Below are 13372 nucleotides of genomic sequence, written 5' to 3' on the forward strand. Positions count from 1 at the left end.
GTATAAACAACTGTGTTAAATCATTTTCATTTATTCAGAAGACACAGCACTGCGCACCGTAACCTGAAAAAAATCTTAGAATACGAAAACATTGGTGAATGCCACAAATTCTCCTAAATCACTCGTACGCACAATTTAAGAACAAATCTGTGCGTACGAATGGTTCTTGCATGAGGCCCATTCTCTCTGAGCTGCTGTTTGGATGTTACCTGCCTCCCACCTTCATATTTACTGTATTTCGGTTCTCAATAAAGGCTGAGGTCCGGAGGGGATGGGGGCATGAGTTTCTCTCCTGTTATGCCTGTAGCAACCAATGATGCAGAAGTATTCCTTACAGCATGAGATGGTGAATTGTAATGCATGAAGATGATTTGAGTCATTTTCATACCTTGTCCAAGACATTTAACTATTTCACATTTTTTGGCACCAGAGAGATCCTTTAATTTCTCTTATTACTTGAAAATGGTGGTCTGTGGAACTTTCTTTCTTCTTCAGTGTTTTTTCTTTATTTGGGCTCACCTGGCAAACAAATCACTGATTTCAGTGATCCAAAGAGCCCCAGGACACAGTAGCATCTAGGAGTTTAACTGAAAAAAAAAAGTAATCTTTATGACACGTAAAAATAATTTCCATAATAATGTAGAATGCTGTGTTATAATTCCACAAACTTTAATTTTTTTACTCTATTTGCAGGYATTTACAGCCAAAGTGCTAAGTGGTTTTCCAGTTAAAGTCACATGGATGGTTGACGATTTGGAGGAGTCTGTGCATGAAGGTGAATTTTACAGCATCATGTTCGAGAAACCTGCAGAGCATCAGCTCCAGGTAAACATTTTTGATTTCTAAATTTGCTTATATGTTGAATATGTTGTAATTAACCTGATAACAATAAGTAATGTTAAAAACAAAATGACACAGATGTCTTCAAACTTCTTCTAGGTGATGGCATCAAATCCTGTGAGCTCCCAGAGCCTCCAGATCCTCCTGACGACTGACGTAAAGGCACCACTGACTGAACCGCACTTCCTGTTTGACCTGGAGGCTGTAGCTGTAAACGTTCTTCACCTCTACACTGTAAGAGTCAGAGTGGATATCTCCCTTCCACTTACCTTCAGGCAAGGACTTCTCAAATACACTTTTCAATAAAAAGCATGTTTTTTTCTTGTTACAAACTATCTCTAAAAATCTTAAACAAAACAAAGTTGGTCTGTAGTTTTTGCACAAATAACTTAACCTGTGGCATGTGCTTCTTGCCATGCAGATGGGATTTTGGGGATGATAGTGAAGGCATCATTCACACACAGTCTGCTCCATGTCGGAACATGGATGGACTTGTGAGAGGAGAAAAACAGGTCTATGTTCAGGACTCAGTGAATCACACTTATTACGTCCCAGGTAAACACACTTTGAAAGAAGTACTTATAGATAACAACAAATCTGTTTTATGTGCATTATTAAATGAGTTGCATTTACTGAAACAGAGAAACTTTAATTTGTAGGCACTTTTAAAGGGTGGTCTGTGTAAAGATTTTGAAGAAAGAGTATCTTACCTGTTGCAGATAGCTCTTAGAACAGCATCAGTTTGGAAACATAGAGTTTAGGTGTGACAAGAATGTTGAGCTGACAGCTAAATGTGGCTCAGATCAAAGTGGATTGCTGTCTTTTAAAAACAGCTCCAATTTGCAAAATCTAGGAACAGTTCTTGTTAAAGCAATATTTACATTTTACACAGCTGTTAAATTCAATTTTTAGGATTAATTAAATAAAATCTTACAGTTAATGTTTTTGAATGTGCTTAAGGTGACAGCAGCAGCAGCTAGCTGTAACACATYAGATGCAGCCTGGGTCCATTAAAAATTGAATATTTCTGACAAAATAACCATGTAATGTTGTTTTGACTGTGGCTTAAAAATGTCACAATCTGTGTCTTTTTGATTAATTTTATTATTGGGGTTTACTTCCTTTGTGTAATCATGGTTGTTCTTTTAGTTTTATAATTCTTGTGTTTAATTCTGTTCCTTGTGTTTTCATTTGATTAATCTTTGTGTATTACTTCGTGTTATCAGCCACTGTCCCCTCAGTTAGTACTTTTCCACTCATTTACACTTGGCCCCTGTTTCCATCAAGTCACAGTTGCAGCCACTCAGCACATCAGCCCTGGTCTACAGTATATAGTCAAATAGTTTTCACTACATCCTTAGTCAAGCATAGTTTGTGCTTTTTTGCCATGTCAGGTTCTCCTTTGTGTTTTCTCAAATTTAACACACAATAATAACACAAATGTTATTATTTAAAGCTTTACAACAGTGTCTTTGTTACATTACACAGTGATTTCAGCAGAAATATTATACTTTTCCAGACAGATTTGACCACAGGCTGCACTGAAACTTTAACTTCTTGCAATGATTGATGTTATTTGCATTTGCAAAGTAAAACATGGAATTATATGTAAATAACTGTGTTAATAAACTGAAGATTGTGTAAATGTCTATGGAATAGCATTCGCATAAACTGCTTTGAATTTTTGATGATTGGAGCTGTTTTAAGTAATCCTTTAGTCTTGGGCATGTTCAGACTAGTCATTCACTCATACGTCCAGTTAGAATAAAACTCTATTTTCCCATACAGAGCTATCTACATCAGGTAAGATTTTTCCCCCATTTCAATTCTGTTTTTGTTACAACTTATAAATATTTCAGGTTTATTTTCACTTCAAAATAACCTTGTTGGCAAAAATCAAAGTAATTAGTTTTTTAGTAAATGTTTTATTTGTTATTTGATTTATTTCAAAATGCCTACTTAATATCTGTGGCTTATATTATTGACACTATACCATTTTTATAAAGTTGGATTGTGGAAGTGTTGGTGTTGATTAACCCAATATTAAAATGAGAAATCATCCCTCCATATTTAATTTTGACATTTCAAATCTCATTCATGTAGAATTTTAAACTATTTCTTTAAATTCTATTCTGTTTTGTTTACGTCATTTTATCTGTGATTTACACATTCCATTAGATTCATTTAGTGGTGGTTTTATAGATTGACACTGTGGTAAATTTATCTATTCACCTTTACTATTCAACACCACCGAGTAAAATGGTCTTCTTCTATTACTCTTCCAGGAAACTATACTTTTACGGTTCAAGTCTCTGATCAGTTTGCCAGCACCAGTTCATCCATGAYGATCAGTGCTCGCCCTCAGCTGACTAGCCTCCTAATTCTACCTTCTACTTTAACTCCGCTTGTGAAGGGAATCCTTCATCTGGAAGCTTCCATCAAACCATCCTCTTCTGGCATCCTCTACACTTGGGACTTTGGCGATACCTCTAAATATGTTCAAGGTTTGGATCAGAGAGTCAGTCACAGCTTTGTATCTGCAGGAGTTTATAACATCACTGTATCTACCAACAACATTGTTTCTTCTCTTACTGCCTCACTTGTCGTGGTTGTCATGGAGGAAATCTCTGGATTAACTGTCACACACGGTGGAGCAAGTGAAGCAGGATCTCCTATGGATTTCAGAGCTACAGTTGCCTCTGGCACTAGTCTCATTTGGGATTTTGACTTCGGTGATAAGTCTCTGCTGGCAAACCTTACAGATGGATCCATCTCCCATGTCTATATGTTTCCAGGGAGCTACAAAGTTGGCGTGGCAGTTTCTAACCCTGTCAGCCATGCTCACCAGTCTGTCACTGTTGAAGTTTACAGTTTGACTGTCAGTGGAGTTCTCCCAACAGAATGTGTCATGAGTGGAAAAGCCATACAGCTAAGAGCTCAGGTGAATGGAAATATTTCTGCTCTGAGTTTCCATTGGGCTTTTGGGCGAGATTCACCTTTAGTTGTATTGACTGGACAACCAACAGTCATGCACACATTTCCAAACCCCGGGATATTTCGCATAAATATGACTGTGTTTAGTTCTATTACAAATGTATCATTTATGACAAGCATCTGTGTTGAAAGTCCAGTAACTAAAGCTGAGTTGCAGATATCACAGGATGTTGTGGCAGTAGGAGAACAGGTGTGCCTTAGTGTGTTGGTTTCCCCCAAACAAACTACAGCTTACCAGTTTAAGTGGTTTAATAGCTCCTCTGGTCTTGTTGACACTACAGAAAACTCTCAGAAGTGTTTTATCTTCAGAAGTGAAGGTGTTGAAGAGTTGTCTGTACTCGCAAGCAACAGAGTCAGCAACAAAACGGCCAACGCTACTATCACCATTCAGAAACCGGTTAGGAATCCCATTATTGCACATGATAGTCCAAGTGAAACACTCACAGTCAATACGTCAACGTTATTTTGGGTTGCTAGTTGTGTTGGCAGTAACGTGTCATTGCTGTGGGACTTTGGAGATGAATCTCCTGTGGAGAAGCAGCCAAATGTGTCCCACGTCTTTACCTCAGTTGGTAAATTCACAGTCACCATCACAGCATTTAACTTTGTCAGCCAGGACTCTGCAACCCTTACAGTGAATGTCGCACTTCCTGTTTCAGACCTTTCACTACACACTGATGAACTTTATGCCATTGTAGGGAAGGAAATTGTTGTCACAGCAGTTAGCAGTACTCCTAGCATCATTARCTACTACTGGACAGTAGAAGGTAGACCCACAACCAAACAGGGGACTTATCAATTCCGATTTATGTCTTCCAAACCAGGAGTGTTGAAAGTGAAGGTCATGGCATCAAATTTAATCAGTAAAATGGAGGCAGCCATCTTTATTGAGGTTTTTGAAAGAATAGATGGTCTCCATATAGAATGTCAAAACCTTACCAGCAATAAATATTTACCTACTCTTGAGAAAAATGTATTTAGTGCTTCAGTAACCAAAGGCTCCAACATCACTTACTACTGGAACGCGACACAGAGTGGAGTAACCCGACAAATACAAGGTGATGGAGAGCTTTTTCATTTGATGGCTGAATCTCCTGGATGGATTTCAGTTCAGGTTAAAGCCTCAAATGTCCTAAGTGAGGTTGTTGCGAGTGCTTCTTTTGTGGCAGTAGAGTGTGTAACAAATGCACACATGACAACACAATCAAACATTGTGGCACTGGGGGAAGCAGTGAATATGACTGTATTTGTAAACACTGGTTCAGACATGCAGTACCTTTGGTATGTGAATACCGATGTGTCACCATTGCTGACTCATAAGCCCTTTTTACTCTACACCTTTTCAAATCTGGGACAAAACTTAGTTACAGTTACAGTTCAGAATGTTTTAAGCCAGAGTAATTACACCAAACAGGTTTTGGTTCAAGCTGAAGTCCAAGAAGTATATATTGAAATCAATAGACAAAAACATCCATTTTATTTCAATGTAAGTACTTCTCTTTCTTTTCAAGGGTTTGCCCATAAAGGCAGCAATCTGCACTGGGCCTGGAAAGTTAAAAGGGCCAACAAGACTCTTTTAGCCTTCAATAATCAAACATTTACACACAGCTTTTCAGATATGGGCATCTATGAGGTGTACTTGAATGTCTCCAATGAGATAAGTTGGCAGAGTGATTTGCACAGGGTCATTGTTCAGGAACCAATCGAAGGTTTTATGTTGAGCATTAGCAAAACCTCTTTGTGCACTCAGGAAGAAGTTGTGTTTATTCCAACATTAGCTAAAGGAAATAATGTGAGCTTTGTTATAATGTTCAAAAACAAAGACTGGATTCAAATTTTGGACATCTTTGAAGATCAATTTACCACAAAAAGTCTTCCAGCTGGCAAATACTTAGTTTCAGTGAAAGCTCTTAACCAGGTCAGCAGTGCTGAGACATCCAGTAGCATTATAGTAATAGAGATCATCCAAGGTTTGCATCTTGTTAACTGTTGTGCTACACTACAGGCTTTGAAAGTAGCCACTTTTAAGGCAGAAGTTCAAAGTGGCTTTTTAACAAATTATACATGGATGTTTCAGTTGGGAACTGGTGAATCCATGTGGCTAATGGGACAAGAAGTTGTCTTTACACCATCAGAGGATGGTTTGTTGTCTGTTACTGTGCATGCTAGTAATGGTGTGTGTTCTCAGACAATAAATGATACTCTAACAATTGAGTGGCCTGTTAAAAACCTCCAACTTGTCTGCCAATCACAGAGGATATTTGTTGGATATGCTGTCAGGTTTTTAGCCTCGGTAAATCATGCCACTAATGTCAGATACATTTGGGATTTTGGAGATTCCACTGAAATATTAGTGACAAACTCACAGACTGTTAGTCATATGTATTATTCCAAGGGGAGATACAGTATTTTGGTCAAAGCTCTCAACAATGTTAGCCATGTTTCTACACAGCTAGAAGTGGAAGTGGAGGAGTTTCAGTGTTCCAGTCCAAGAGTGTCACTGGTCCAGATCCAGCCCACAGTTTTTCGATCTAGGCTGAATTCATTCGAAGCAACTGTGGACATTAACTGTTCTGTTTACAAGACCATCTACCTGTGGGAAATTTTTAAGCAAGCATGTCATATCAATGAAACTAAAAGCCAAAGGAACTGGAAGGATGCTGATTCACCGTTTCTCTTACTTCCAAAGAATACTCTTGATGTAGGGCACTATTGCCTGGTATTCACGGTGTCCTTCAAAGAAACTCCTATACTTGTTCAACAAAAAACAAACATCACAGTGGTTCACTCCCCTTTGGTAGCTGTCATCAAGGGAGGCTCCTACATACTGTGGCCCAACGTCAGTGATCTTGTCATGGATGGGTCTGAGTCTTATGACCCAGATGTGGAACTTGGAGTGGATGATCCTCTGGAGTATCGCTGGGCCTGCTTAATGATGGTAAATGTTGATGTTTTAGCCTCTTTAATTTCATGCCACTATGAATATAATTGAAAGTAGCAAAGTTAAAGTAGGTTTTGACTTTAGTTAATTATGTCACTCTTATATTTACAGAGCTCCCCAGAGTCTTCTTTAAAAAGACAGTCCATAGAGAGCACAGACAAGAGGATGACTGTATTCAAATCTCAGCTGCTCCCAGGCACAGTCCACATTTTTACACTCACTGTCTATAAAAATGGGAGAAGACCAGTTTCTGTCAATCAAACGGTGAACATTGCTAGTATATGACTTAGCAATTATGGTGCATTCACACCGAACGCGATTTCAGCATCAGGAGCCTCAGGTTTACATACAAAGTCTATGGTGGACGCGCTTCAAGCAGCGTCGGGAAGTGCTGCAGCGCCTCAAGCGCGATTAGAGCAGCGCGATTTGAACGATTTGAACGATCTGAGCGTTCGACGCACTGAGGCGCAAATCGCTGAAGTTAGAAAATCTGAACTTTTGCAGCTCGTCGCGCCGCGTCAACCAATCAGAGAGACTCCACTGTGTGACGTAGCAACTTATTTCCCGACGGGACAGTTTACTGAATGATGYCCACTAACCTGAAACAGATGGAGAGGAGCTCTTTAGCTGAAATGAGTGCCTGCAGTCGGTGTCCTGACAGGATATATCCTCACCAATGCGTGGCAGCAGCTCATCAGACTGGAAAAATAGTCCTGAAAGCGAGCTGTGAGCCTCTACTCTGAATTATCTGGTGAATTAATTATGAATTAATTATCTGATGAACGTGACATGCTCTTGCTCTCTGTAAATAAAGCAAAGCCACTTCCTCGTCCGACATTAAACAGAGCCCGACAGAGGAGGGAGGGGCGGGGAGGCTCTTGCCGTGCAGCGCTTCAAGAGCTGACCTGCGTCTGACCTCAAACTGTGCACAAGCTTCAAACTTCAGCGTTGGCTGCGATTTTGAAGCTGAAATCGCGTTCGGTGTGAACGCAGCATAAGTATTTTTTTCTGATCTGCAGCTAAACAGAAAAGAGCAGATAAAGTTAGGTTGTAGTCTCAGTTTCTGATAAATTGTTTGAAAGACATAATCAACAATGGCAGAACTTATTAAGAAGCATAACTCTACTCACTGTAGAGCATAGCAGAGATAATGTTCCTTCAATACAGACATTTCAGAATTGGGTTTTAAAACTGTGATGTCTTATCTGTTTTAGGTAACTGTGACAGAAGCTTCAGCAATTCCTGTGATGGTAAAATGTGTTTCCTGTTCTGTTATTTCCTCCATTCACCACATCACTTACAGCAGTCCGGTTGTACTTGTTGGACAATGTGGACTGTGTGATGATCAGGCTCAGGTAATAACGTTGTCCTCAACATGCACACTATAAAAATATATTGTATTTCTTAACCTTTTAACAATGAATACTATATTTTAAAATACTACAATTAAACCATATAATAGTTGCATACATACAAGGTTTGGTCTTTCTGTTTTTGACATTTTGTCTTATAAATAGATGCCTTCATCAATTTAAAATTCTGATTTTTTATTGTCCTCTGACATGAAAGACAAAAATAACTATAGTTGTAGAAGCACATTATAAATGAAAATTAGTCAGTAAGTTTTAAAGTTACTGAGCTACAATTTGGTACAGTGTTAGATGAGAGTCATTCCCAACACACTGCAATGTCGTCTGTCTTTGAAAAAACTGTCTAGTGAACAACTGAATGCAAAAATAATAATAATTCACTCAATGTACAACTGAATGATGTCTGCAGTTTATAAAGCACTTATAGTTTATAAAGTTTATAAAGTGGACAAAAACTAGACGAAAACAAGAGCAATCAGAGGAAACAGTGTGAGATATTTGAAATGCGAGTGAGACTGAATGAAAGTGTGCTCTTTCATTAAGTCTTGCTCGCATTTCAAATGTCTCGTACTGTTTACACAGACGTACTGAGAGTGTGCATGAGGCCGATCCAGGCTCAATGTTTTACAAAATGAAATAAAAAGAGAAAAACTGGAAGATTGTGACAACATAGCAGTAACACAATTGATGCATAACTTTGATAAACAGTCTAAGAGAACAAAACAAAATGGGTCTTTCAGTTGGTCTCACGCACTGTTTTCTTTGATTGCTCTTGCATTTTTTAATCCAGCTTTTGTCCACTTTGGTGCTTCACAGCAGTTAACCTAATGCAAGATGGCAACCATGGCTACTCAACCTCAGCAAAATCATAAATAGCCATAATTAAAAAATGTTACAGATATTGAGATAAAATTTGGTGGGATAGCTGAAAGCTCCCCTCAGCACATACTCAGAGCACAGATTGGGCTAAACGTTTGTTTAAAGCTTTGGCATCCAAGGTGGGGAACCTTAAAGGGGGTTATTATGTATTTTTCAGACACAAATTTAAATTTTACATAGTAACTACTGTATGTTACCTTCAGTTGTTTTAAAAATGCTGTATATATACAAAATGCATTTGACTTTGCATCAAAGCCTCTCTAAATGCCTTGAAATTGCCCTCTGTCTCTTTAAGAACTTTCTACCATCTTTACAACAATGCTTTGAGGGAGGGAAGCTTTGTGTGGCAGGAGCTCAGCTGCAGACTGAGCTCCAGGGAGAATCTTTGTGTAAATAGGCAGTGCTTTGTACAAGCAAGCGTTAAGGCAGCTYCAAATGGCTACTACAGGAGATTCAAGGATTTCTCAAACATGTATAATGAGTCAAAGCAACACTTTGGGTATATTTTTTGATGAGGGAATAACATTGTAACATGACATAAAGCTAAAAAAAAGTTGATTTTGCAAAATACCCCCCTTTAAGCATTCTTTTATTCAAGGAATGCTAGTTTTATTATGTTCAGTATGTAATAAGCTGTTAATAATTGCATTCAGATTTCATTTACAGTGCTTTTTTTTCGCAGTACAACTGGAGAGCTGAAGACCAGAGCTGCCTGACGCTTGACCTCAATGACATCACAACCTCCACAGGAAGAGGTTCACCAAAGTTGGTGGTGCGTTCAAGTGTCCTGCAGCCAGGTTGTAGTTATTCCTTTGTCCTGAATGTGTCCCAGCCTGGCAGCAGGCGGTGGGGGGGAGCCAGCTTGACAATACAGGCCAGTGGTCCACCACGAGATGGCGTATGTCAACTAAGTCCTGAATCACAAATACGATTGCTGGAGACTGTCGTCACTTACAATTGTTCGGGTAACAATGATTTTTATTTTATTTTATTAACAATCTGGTCTGAWATGTTTACTTTTATGTTATAAACAYCATATTGGTTCTGTCAACATTGGAAGGATGGCAAGATGATGAAAGCGAGACCTCTCAGCTGATTTATACTTTCCAAGTGGCACCATTCCAACTCTCTAGCCCTATTTACCCTGTGCTCACTCTCTACAGGTGATTCAATCATCTCACAATTACTTCACTGTTAAATGTTGGTAAATTCACATTAATATTAGCATGTTATTTTCTATCATTATTTTCCCCTAAGGGGTACTCGCTCAACATTCAGCTGCTTGGTTCCTATGGGAAGTCCTGGGCCTGAAAAAAACACAACAGTTATCACAGTTACAGTACTGATAGAAAACCATCTGGGGGCAAAGATCACAGCTCTGAACAGGTAATTTTAAAAGTCATATTGAAAGAAATTTTGTGACTGATTAACTGAATTTTTAGATACAGTCTAAGATCTATTTTTTGTGATTCATTTTAGTTATTTACTGTACTTTCAACAGGTAGAGAATCAGCAAGTCTCTAAATAATAAGTGTCTCCTTCCCGCAGGATAAAACATAAAACTGTTTATACAGTACATTCCTCTGCTGATGTAAGAAGGACAGCCCCTAGGAGTGTTACCAGGGTGTTCTTTAAAAGTTTTGGTTCAGTAAGCACACATAGACTTAAGCTAATCAGCAGCAGAAGTTAGAAGCTATTGCAGTTTTGTGTTCTGGCTACACACATTGGTGCTGAGTGAGATGGAATTTTTAGATCTGAGAACAAACATTTTTACTGGAAACTGAATAGTTGTCCACGCTTTTATTCAGGCATCCAACTAACAATCTCTATGTCAAGTTTTTGTGAACTCTCACACTGTCTTGATGCTTCTGTTCTTCAGAACACTGGTAGTTGAGAATCCTGTTAGTAACAAAGCTGATGATCAGTGGCTCCGCAACAAAAGCCAGACAGACCTGTGGGCCCTGGTCCAACACGCCAACCCTCAGGAGATCATCCCTTATTCTATTGCTCTCATCAGCACACTTAATCAGGTAAGCTCTAAGRTCTTATTGCCATATGTCAGAGAATTAAATAATCCCTTAAGTGGATGACAATTATTTAATTTTCTCTTAATCAACAGATGAAGTTTGGGGATTCTGCAGAGGAGTTCTCAATTAGGAGGGAGATCAGGGAAAATGTGACCCAAGCTCTGATCTCTGTTCGTGTGTCCTCCCTACATGATGTTGACCAGCTCAGCTCAGCACTCACACAATCTACTGTGAGAAACCAGTGCAGTGTTTCTAAACTTTAATCTCAACTATCCAAATGGCATACTAATCAGCATTATTATACTGAAGGGTGACCCAGGAAYATAAAAATACAAATAGATATTTTCATATGAACATACTGTATAAAACTATGACTGAAAATCACTGAAGATCTCTCCCATGTTTCTTTAACTAACTTTACTTTTATTAAAATTACACATTTTCTCCATTTCAGGCAGTTCATAGTGAGCTGACATCTCAAAGTGTGAATGAACAAGTTTTGAAAGCTGTAGGACAAATGATCCACGTGATAGACCAGAGTACTAGTCCCACAGATTTGCCAGCTTTAGATGTAGGAAGAAACATCCTTGATATTATAGGTGAAGCTGATCACACACACACACTTTATATATACATATACATATATATATAGGAATCAAAATGACCTAATTTCCTCTGTTTCTCCAGGTAGGACCATTGCTGCTGTGTCGGAGTCAAGCCGTGTTTCCAGTTCTCACCCAGCCAGTTCAACAAGTCTACAGGCAGTTTCTGTAGTCACAACAGCACTGAGCCATGCTGGAGCCTTAATGCATGCTCTTACACATGCACAAGCTCTGAGCAATGCAGCCCTTTCTTTTTCYAACAGTTACATCAAGACACTTGGTTTTCTTGGAGATCCGTTGGAACTTCTTTGCTGTCAMCAATCWAACCAGTCTAATGGTAACCCGCCTRCACAGTCCTCATCAAATGACAGACTTAAAAGATCTCACTTGTGTCCATTCTTAATCCCCACCTCCCTCAGTGCTCATGTAAGGAGTCAAAGTGCTGAGGTGGTGCAGGTAGTGGTTGGTATGGATGGAGCGCTGGAGTCTAATCCTTTGCTGAGTGCATCCAACCCTCCCATCTCCACCACTGTGGTTGCCATGGAGCTCACCACCCCTCAAGGCCAGCCCATACCTATCCAGGACTTGGACTCAGAGCAAGCCATCCAGGTCACCCTGCAAAACAGTCGCCCTATGACTCAGGGTGATGAAGGTGAAAATGAGAGAGAAAGGGAGGACAGGAATGGAACATGTCTCAGAGTGATGCTCCCAAATGAAGGACAGCTGAATTTCACTGTGAAGACTCCAGATGACCTGTATAAAAATGCAGGTTTATACATCTCCTTCAATTTTAGCCTGACTCCAGGTACTTTGAGCTTTGGCTCCAAGTTACACAGATATTTACAAAACATGTTATTGCACAACTGTGCCATTGCCTTAGAGAGGGCCTTTGAATGACCTAAATTTGAATAAATAGTGTTAAAACCTKTCTGAATTGATGAGCTGAAACCAAAGTGGATTGCAGCCAACAACTCAAAAATTACAGAGCAGCTCATGTGAATATTGTTTTTATAAACCTTTACACCAATGCCAATTTCACACTACAATGCTATTCTAGCATAAATAATTTGAAATTTCTGCTATGGGCCCAGGCTGCACAGAAATTGYTACAGCTATTCTGATGTTTATTGGTCTTACAGGCAACCACAAAAATACAAGTAAATAACTATGTCATGCAAAACTGCAACATATAAAAGTTTATAAAATTGCTTTTGTGTGAAAATTTGTACAATTTCAGAAATCAGAGTTATTTTTAGACCTCAGCAATCCACTTTGGTTTTGACTGTAATCAGACTAGTTGTTAGCTTGTAAGTCTGATCTGAAATAAAGTATTTTTCCATAAACTAAGGTAAGTCAAACAGCCATTTACAACAGATATAATATTGACTATTTATAAACKTTTGACAGAACCCCACTTCAAATAATTGTCTGTAAAATCCAATTAGTTATCATTACTTTAATAACTTTACTCTTTTTTTTTACTTTACTCATTAATAAAAKAGTTTATTTACCTGGAGCACTACAATTTGCCTAGGAAAAACTACAACACATGATTCAACAAATCCAGCCATAATGTGACAAGAGCAGACTAAAACCCTGCATCTCATTTTTTATAAATGTTGAAATCAGGTCAAAGTTACCTGAAGACAGAGTTGCAGCTGTGTACTTAACCAGTTAATTTCTGTTGTGTTAAAGCAAATTATGTAATTGTGTTGGGGG

General features: G+C 38.8%; 1 protein-coding gene across 4 annotated transcripts in view; it reads left to right on the forward strand.

The window, feature by feature from the left end:
- The window catches only part of pkd1b (polycystic kidney disease 1b), a 46530-nt gene that overhangs the window by 6533 nt on the left and 26625 nt on the right, over positions 1 to 13372 (forward strand). For 3 of the 4 annotated variants that reach the window (XM_014021873.1, XM_014021876.1, XM_014021872.1), the window contains exons 8-20: positions 694 to 825; positions 940 to 1115; positions 1262 to 1395; positions 3126 to 6772; positions 6887 to 7039; positions 7990 to 8130; positions 9707 to 9989; positions 10085 to 10187; positions 10282 to 10410; positions 10904 to 11054; positions 11144 to 11281; positions 11506 to 11650; positions 11739 to 12458. In XM_014021873.1, the coding sequence (XP_013877327.1) occupies positions 694 to 825; positions 940 to 1115; positions 1262 to 1395; positions 3126 to 6772; positions 6887 to 7039; positions 7990 to 8130; positions 9707 to 9989; positions 10085 to 10187; positions 10282 to 10410; positions 10904 to 11054; positions 11144 to 11281; positions 11506 to 11650; positions 11739 to 12458 (6052 nt within the window). The remainder of the gene's footprint in view (positions 1 to 693; positions 826 to 939; positions 1116 to 1261; positions 1396 to 3125; positions 6773 to 6886; positions 7040 to 7989; positions 8131 to 9706; positions 9990 to 10084; positions 10188 to 10281; positions 10411 to 10903; positions 11055 to 11143; positions 11282 to 11505; positions 11651 to 11738; positions 12459 to 13372) is intronic. The other variant, XM_014021874.1, reaches the window with a different exon arrangement.

This window comes from Austrofundulus limnaeus, unplaced genomic scaffold, assembly GCF_001266775.1.
Source record: "Austrofundulus limnaeus strain Quisiro unplaced genomic scaffold, Austrofundulus_limnaeus-1.0 Scaffold309, whole genome shotgun sequence".
Lineage (NCBI taxonomy): Eukaryota > Metazoa > Chordata > Actinopteri > Cyprinodontiformes > Rivulidae > Austrofundulus > Austrofundulus limnaeus.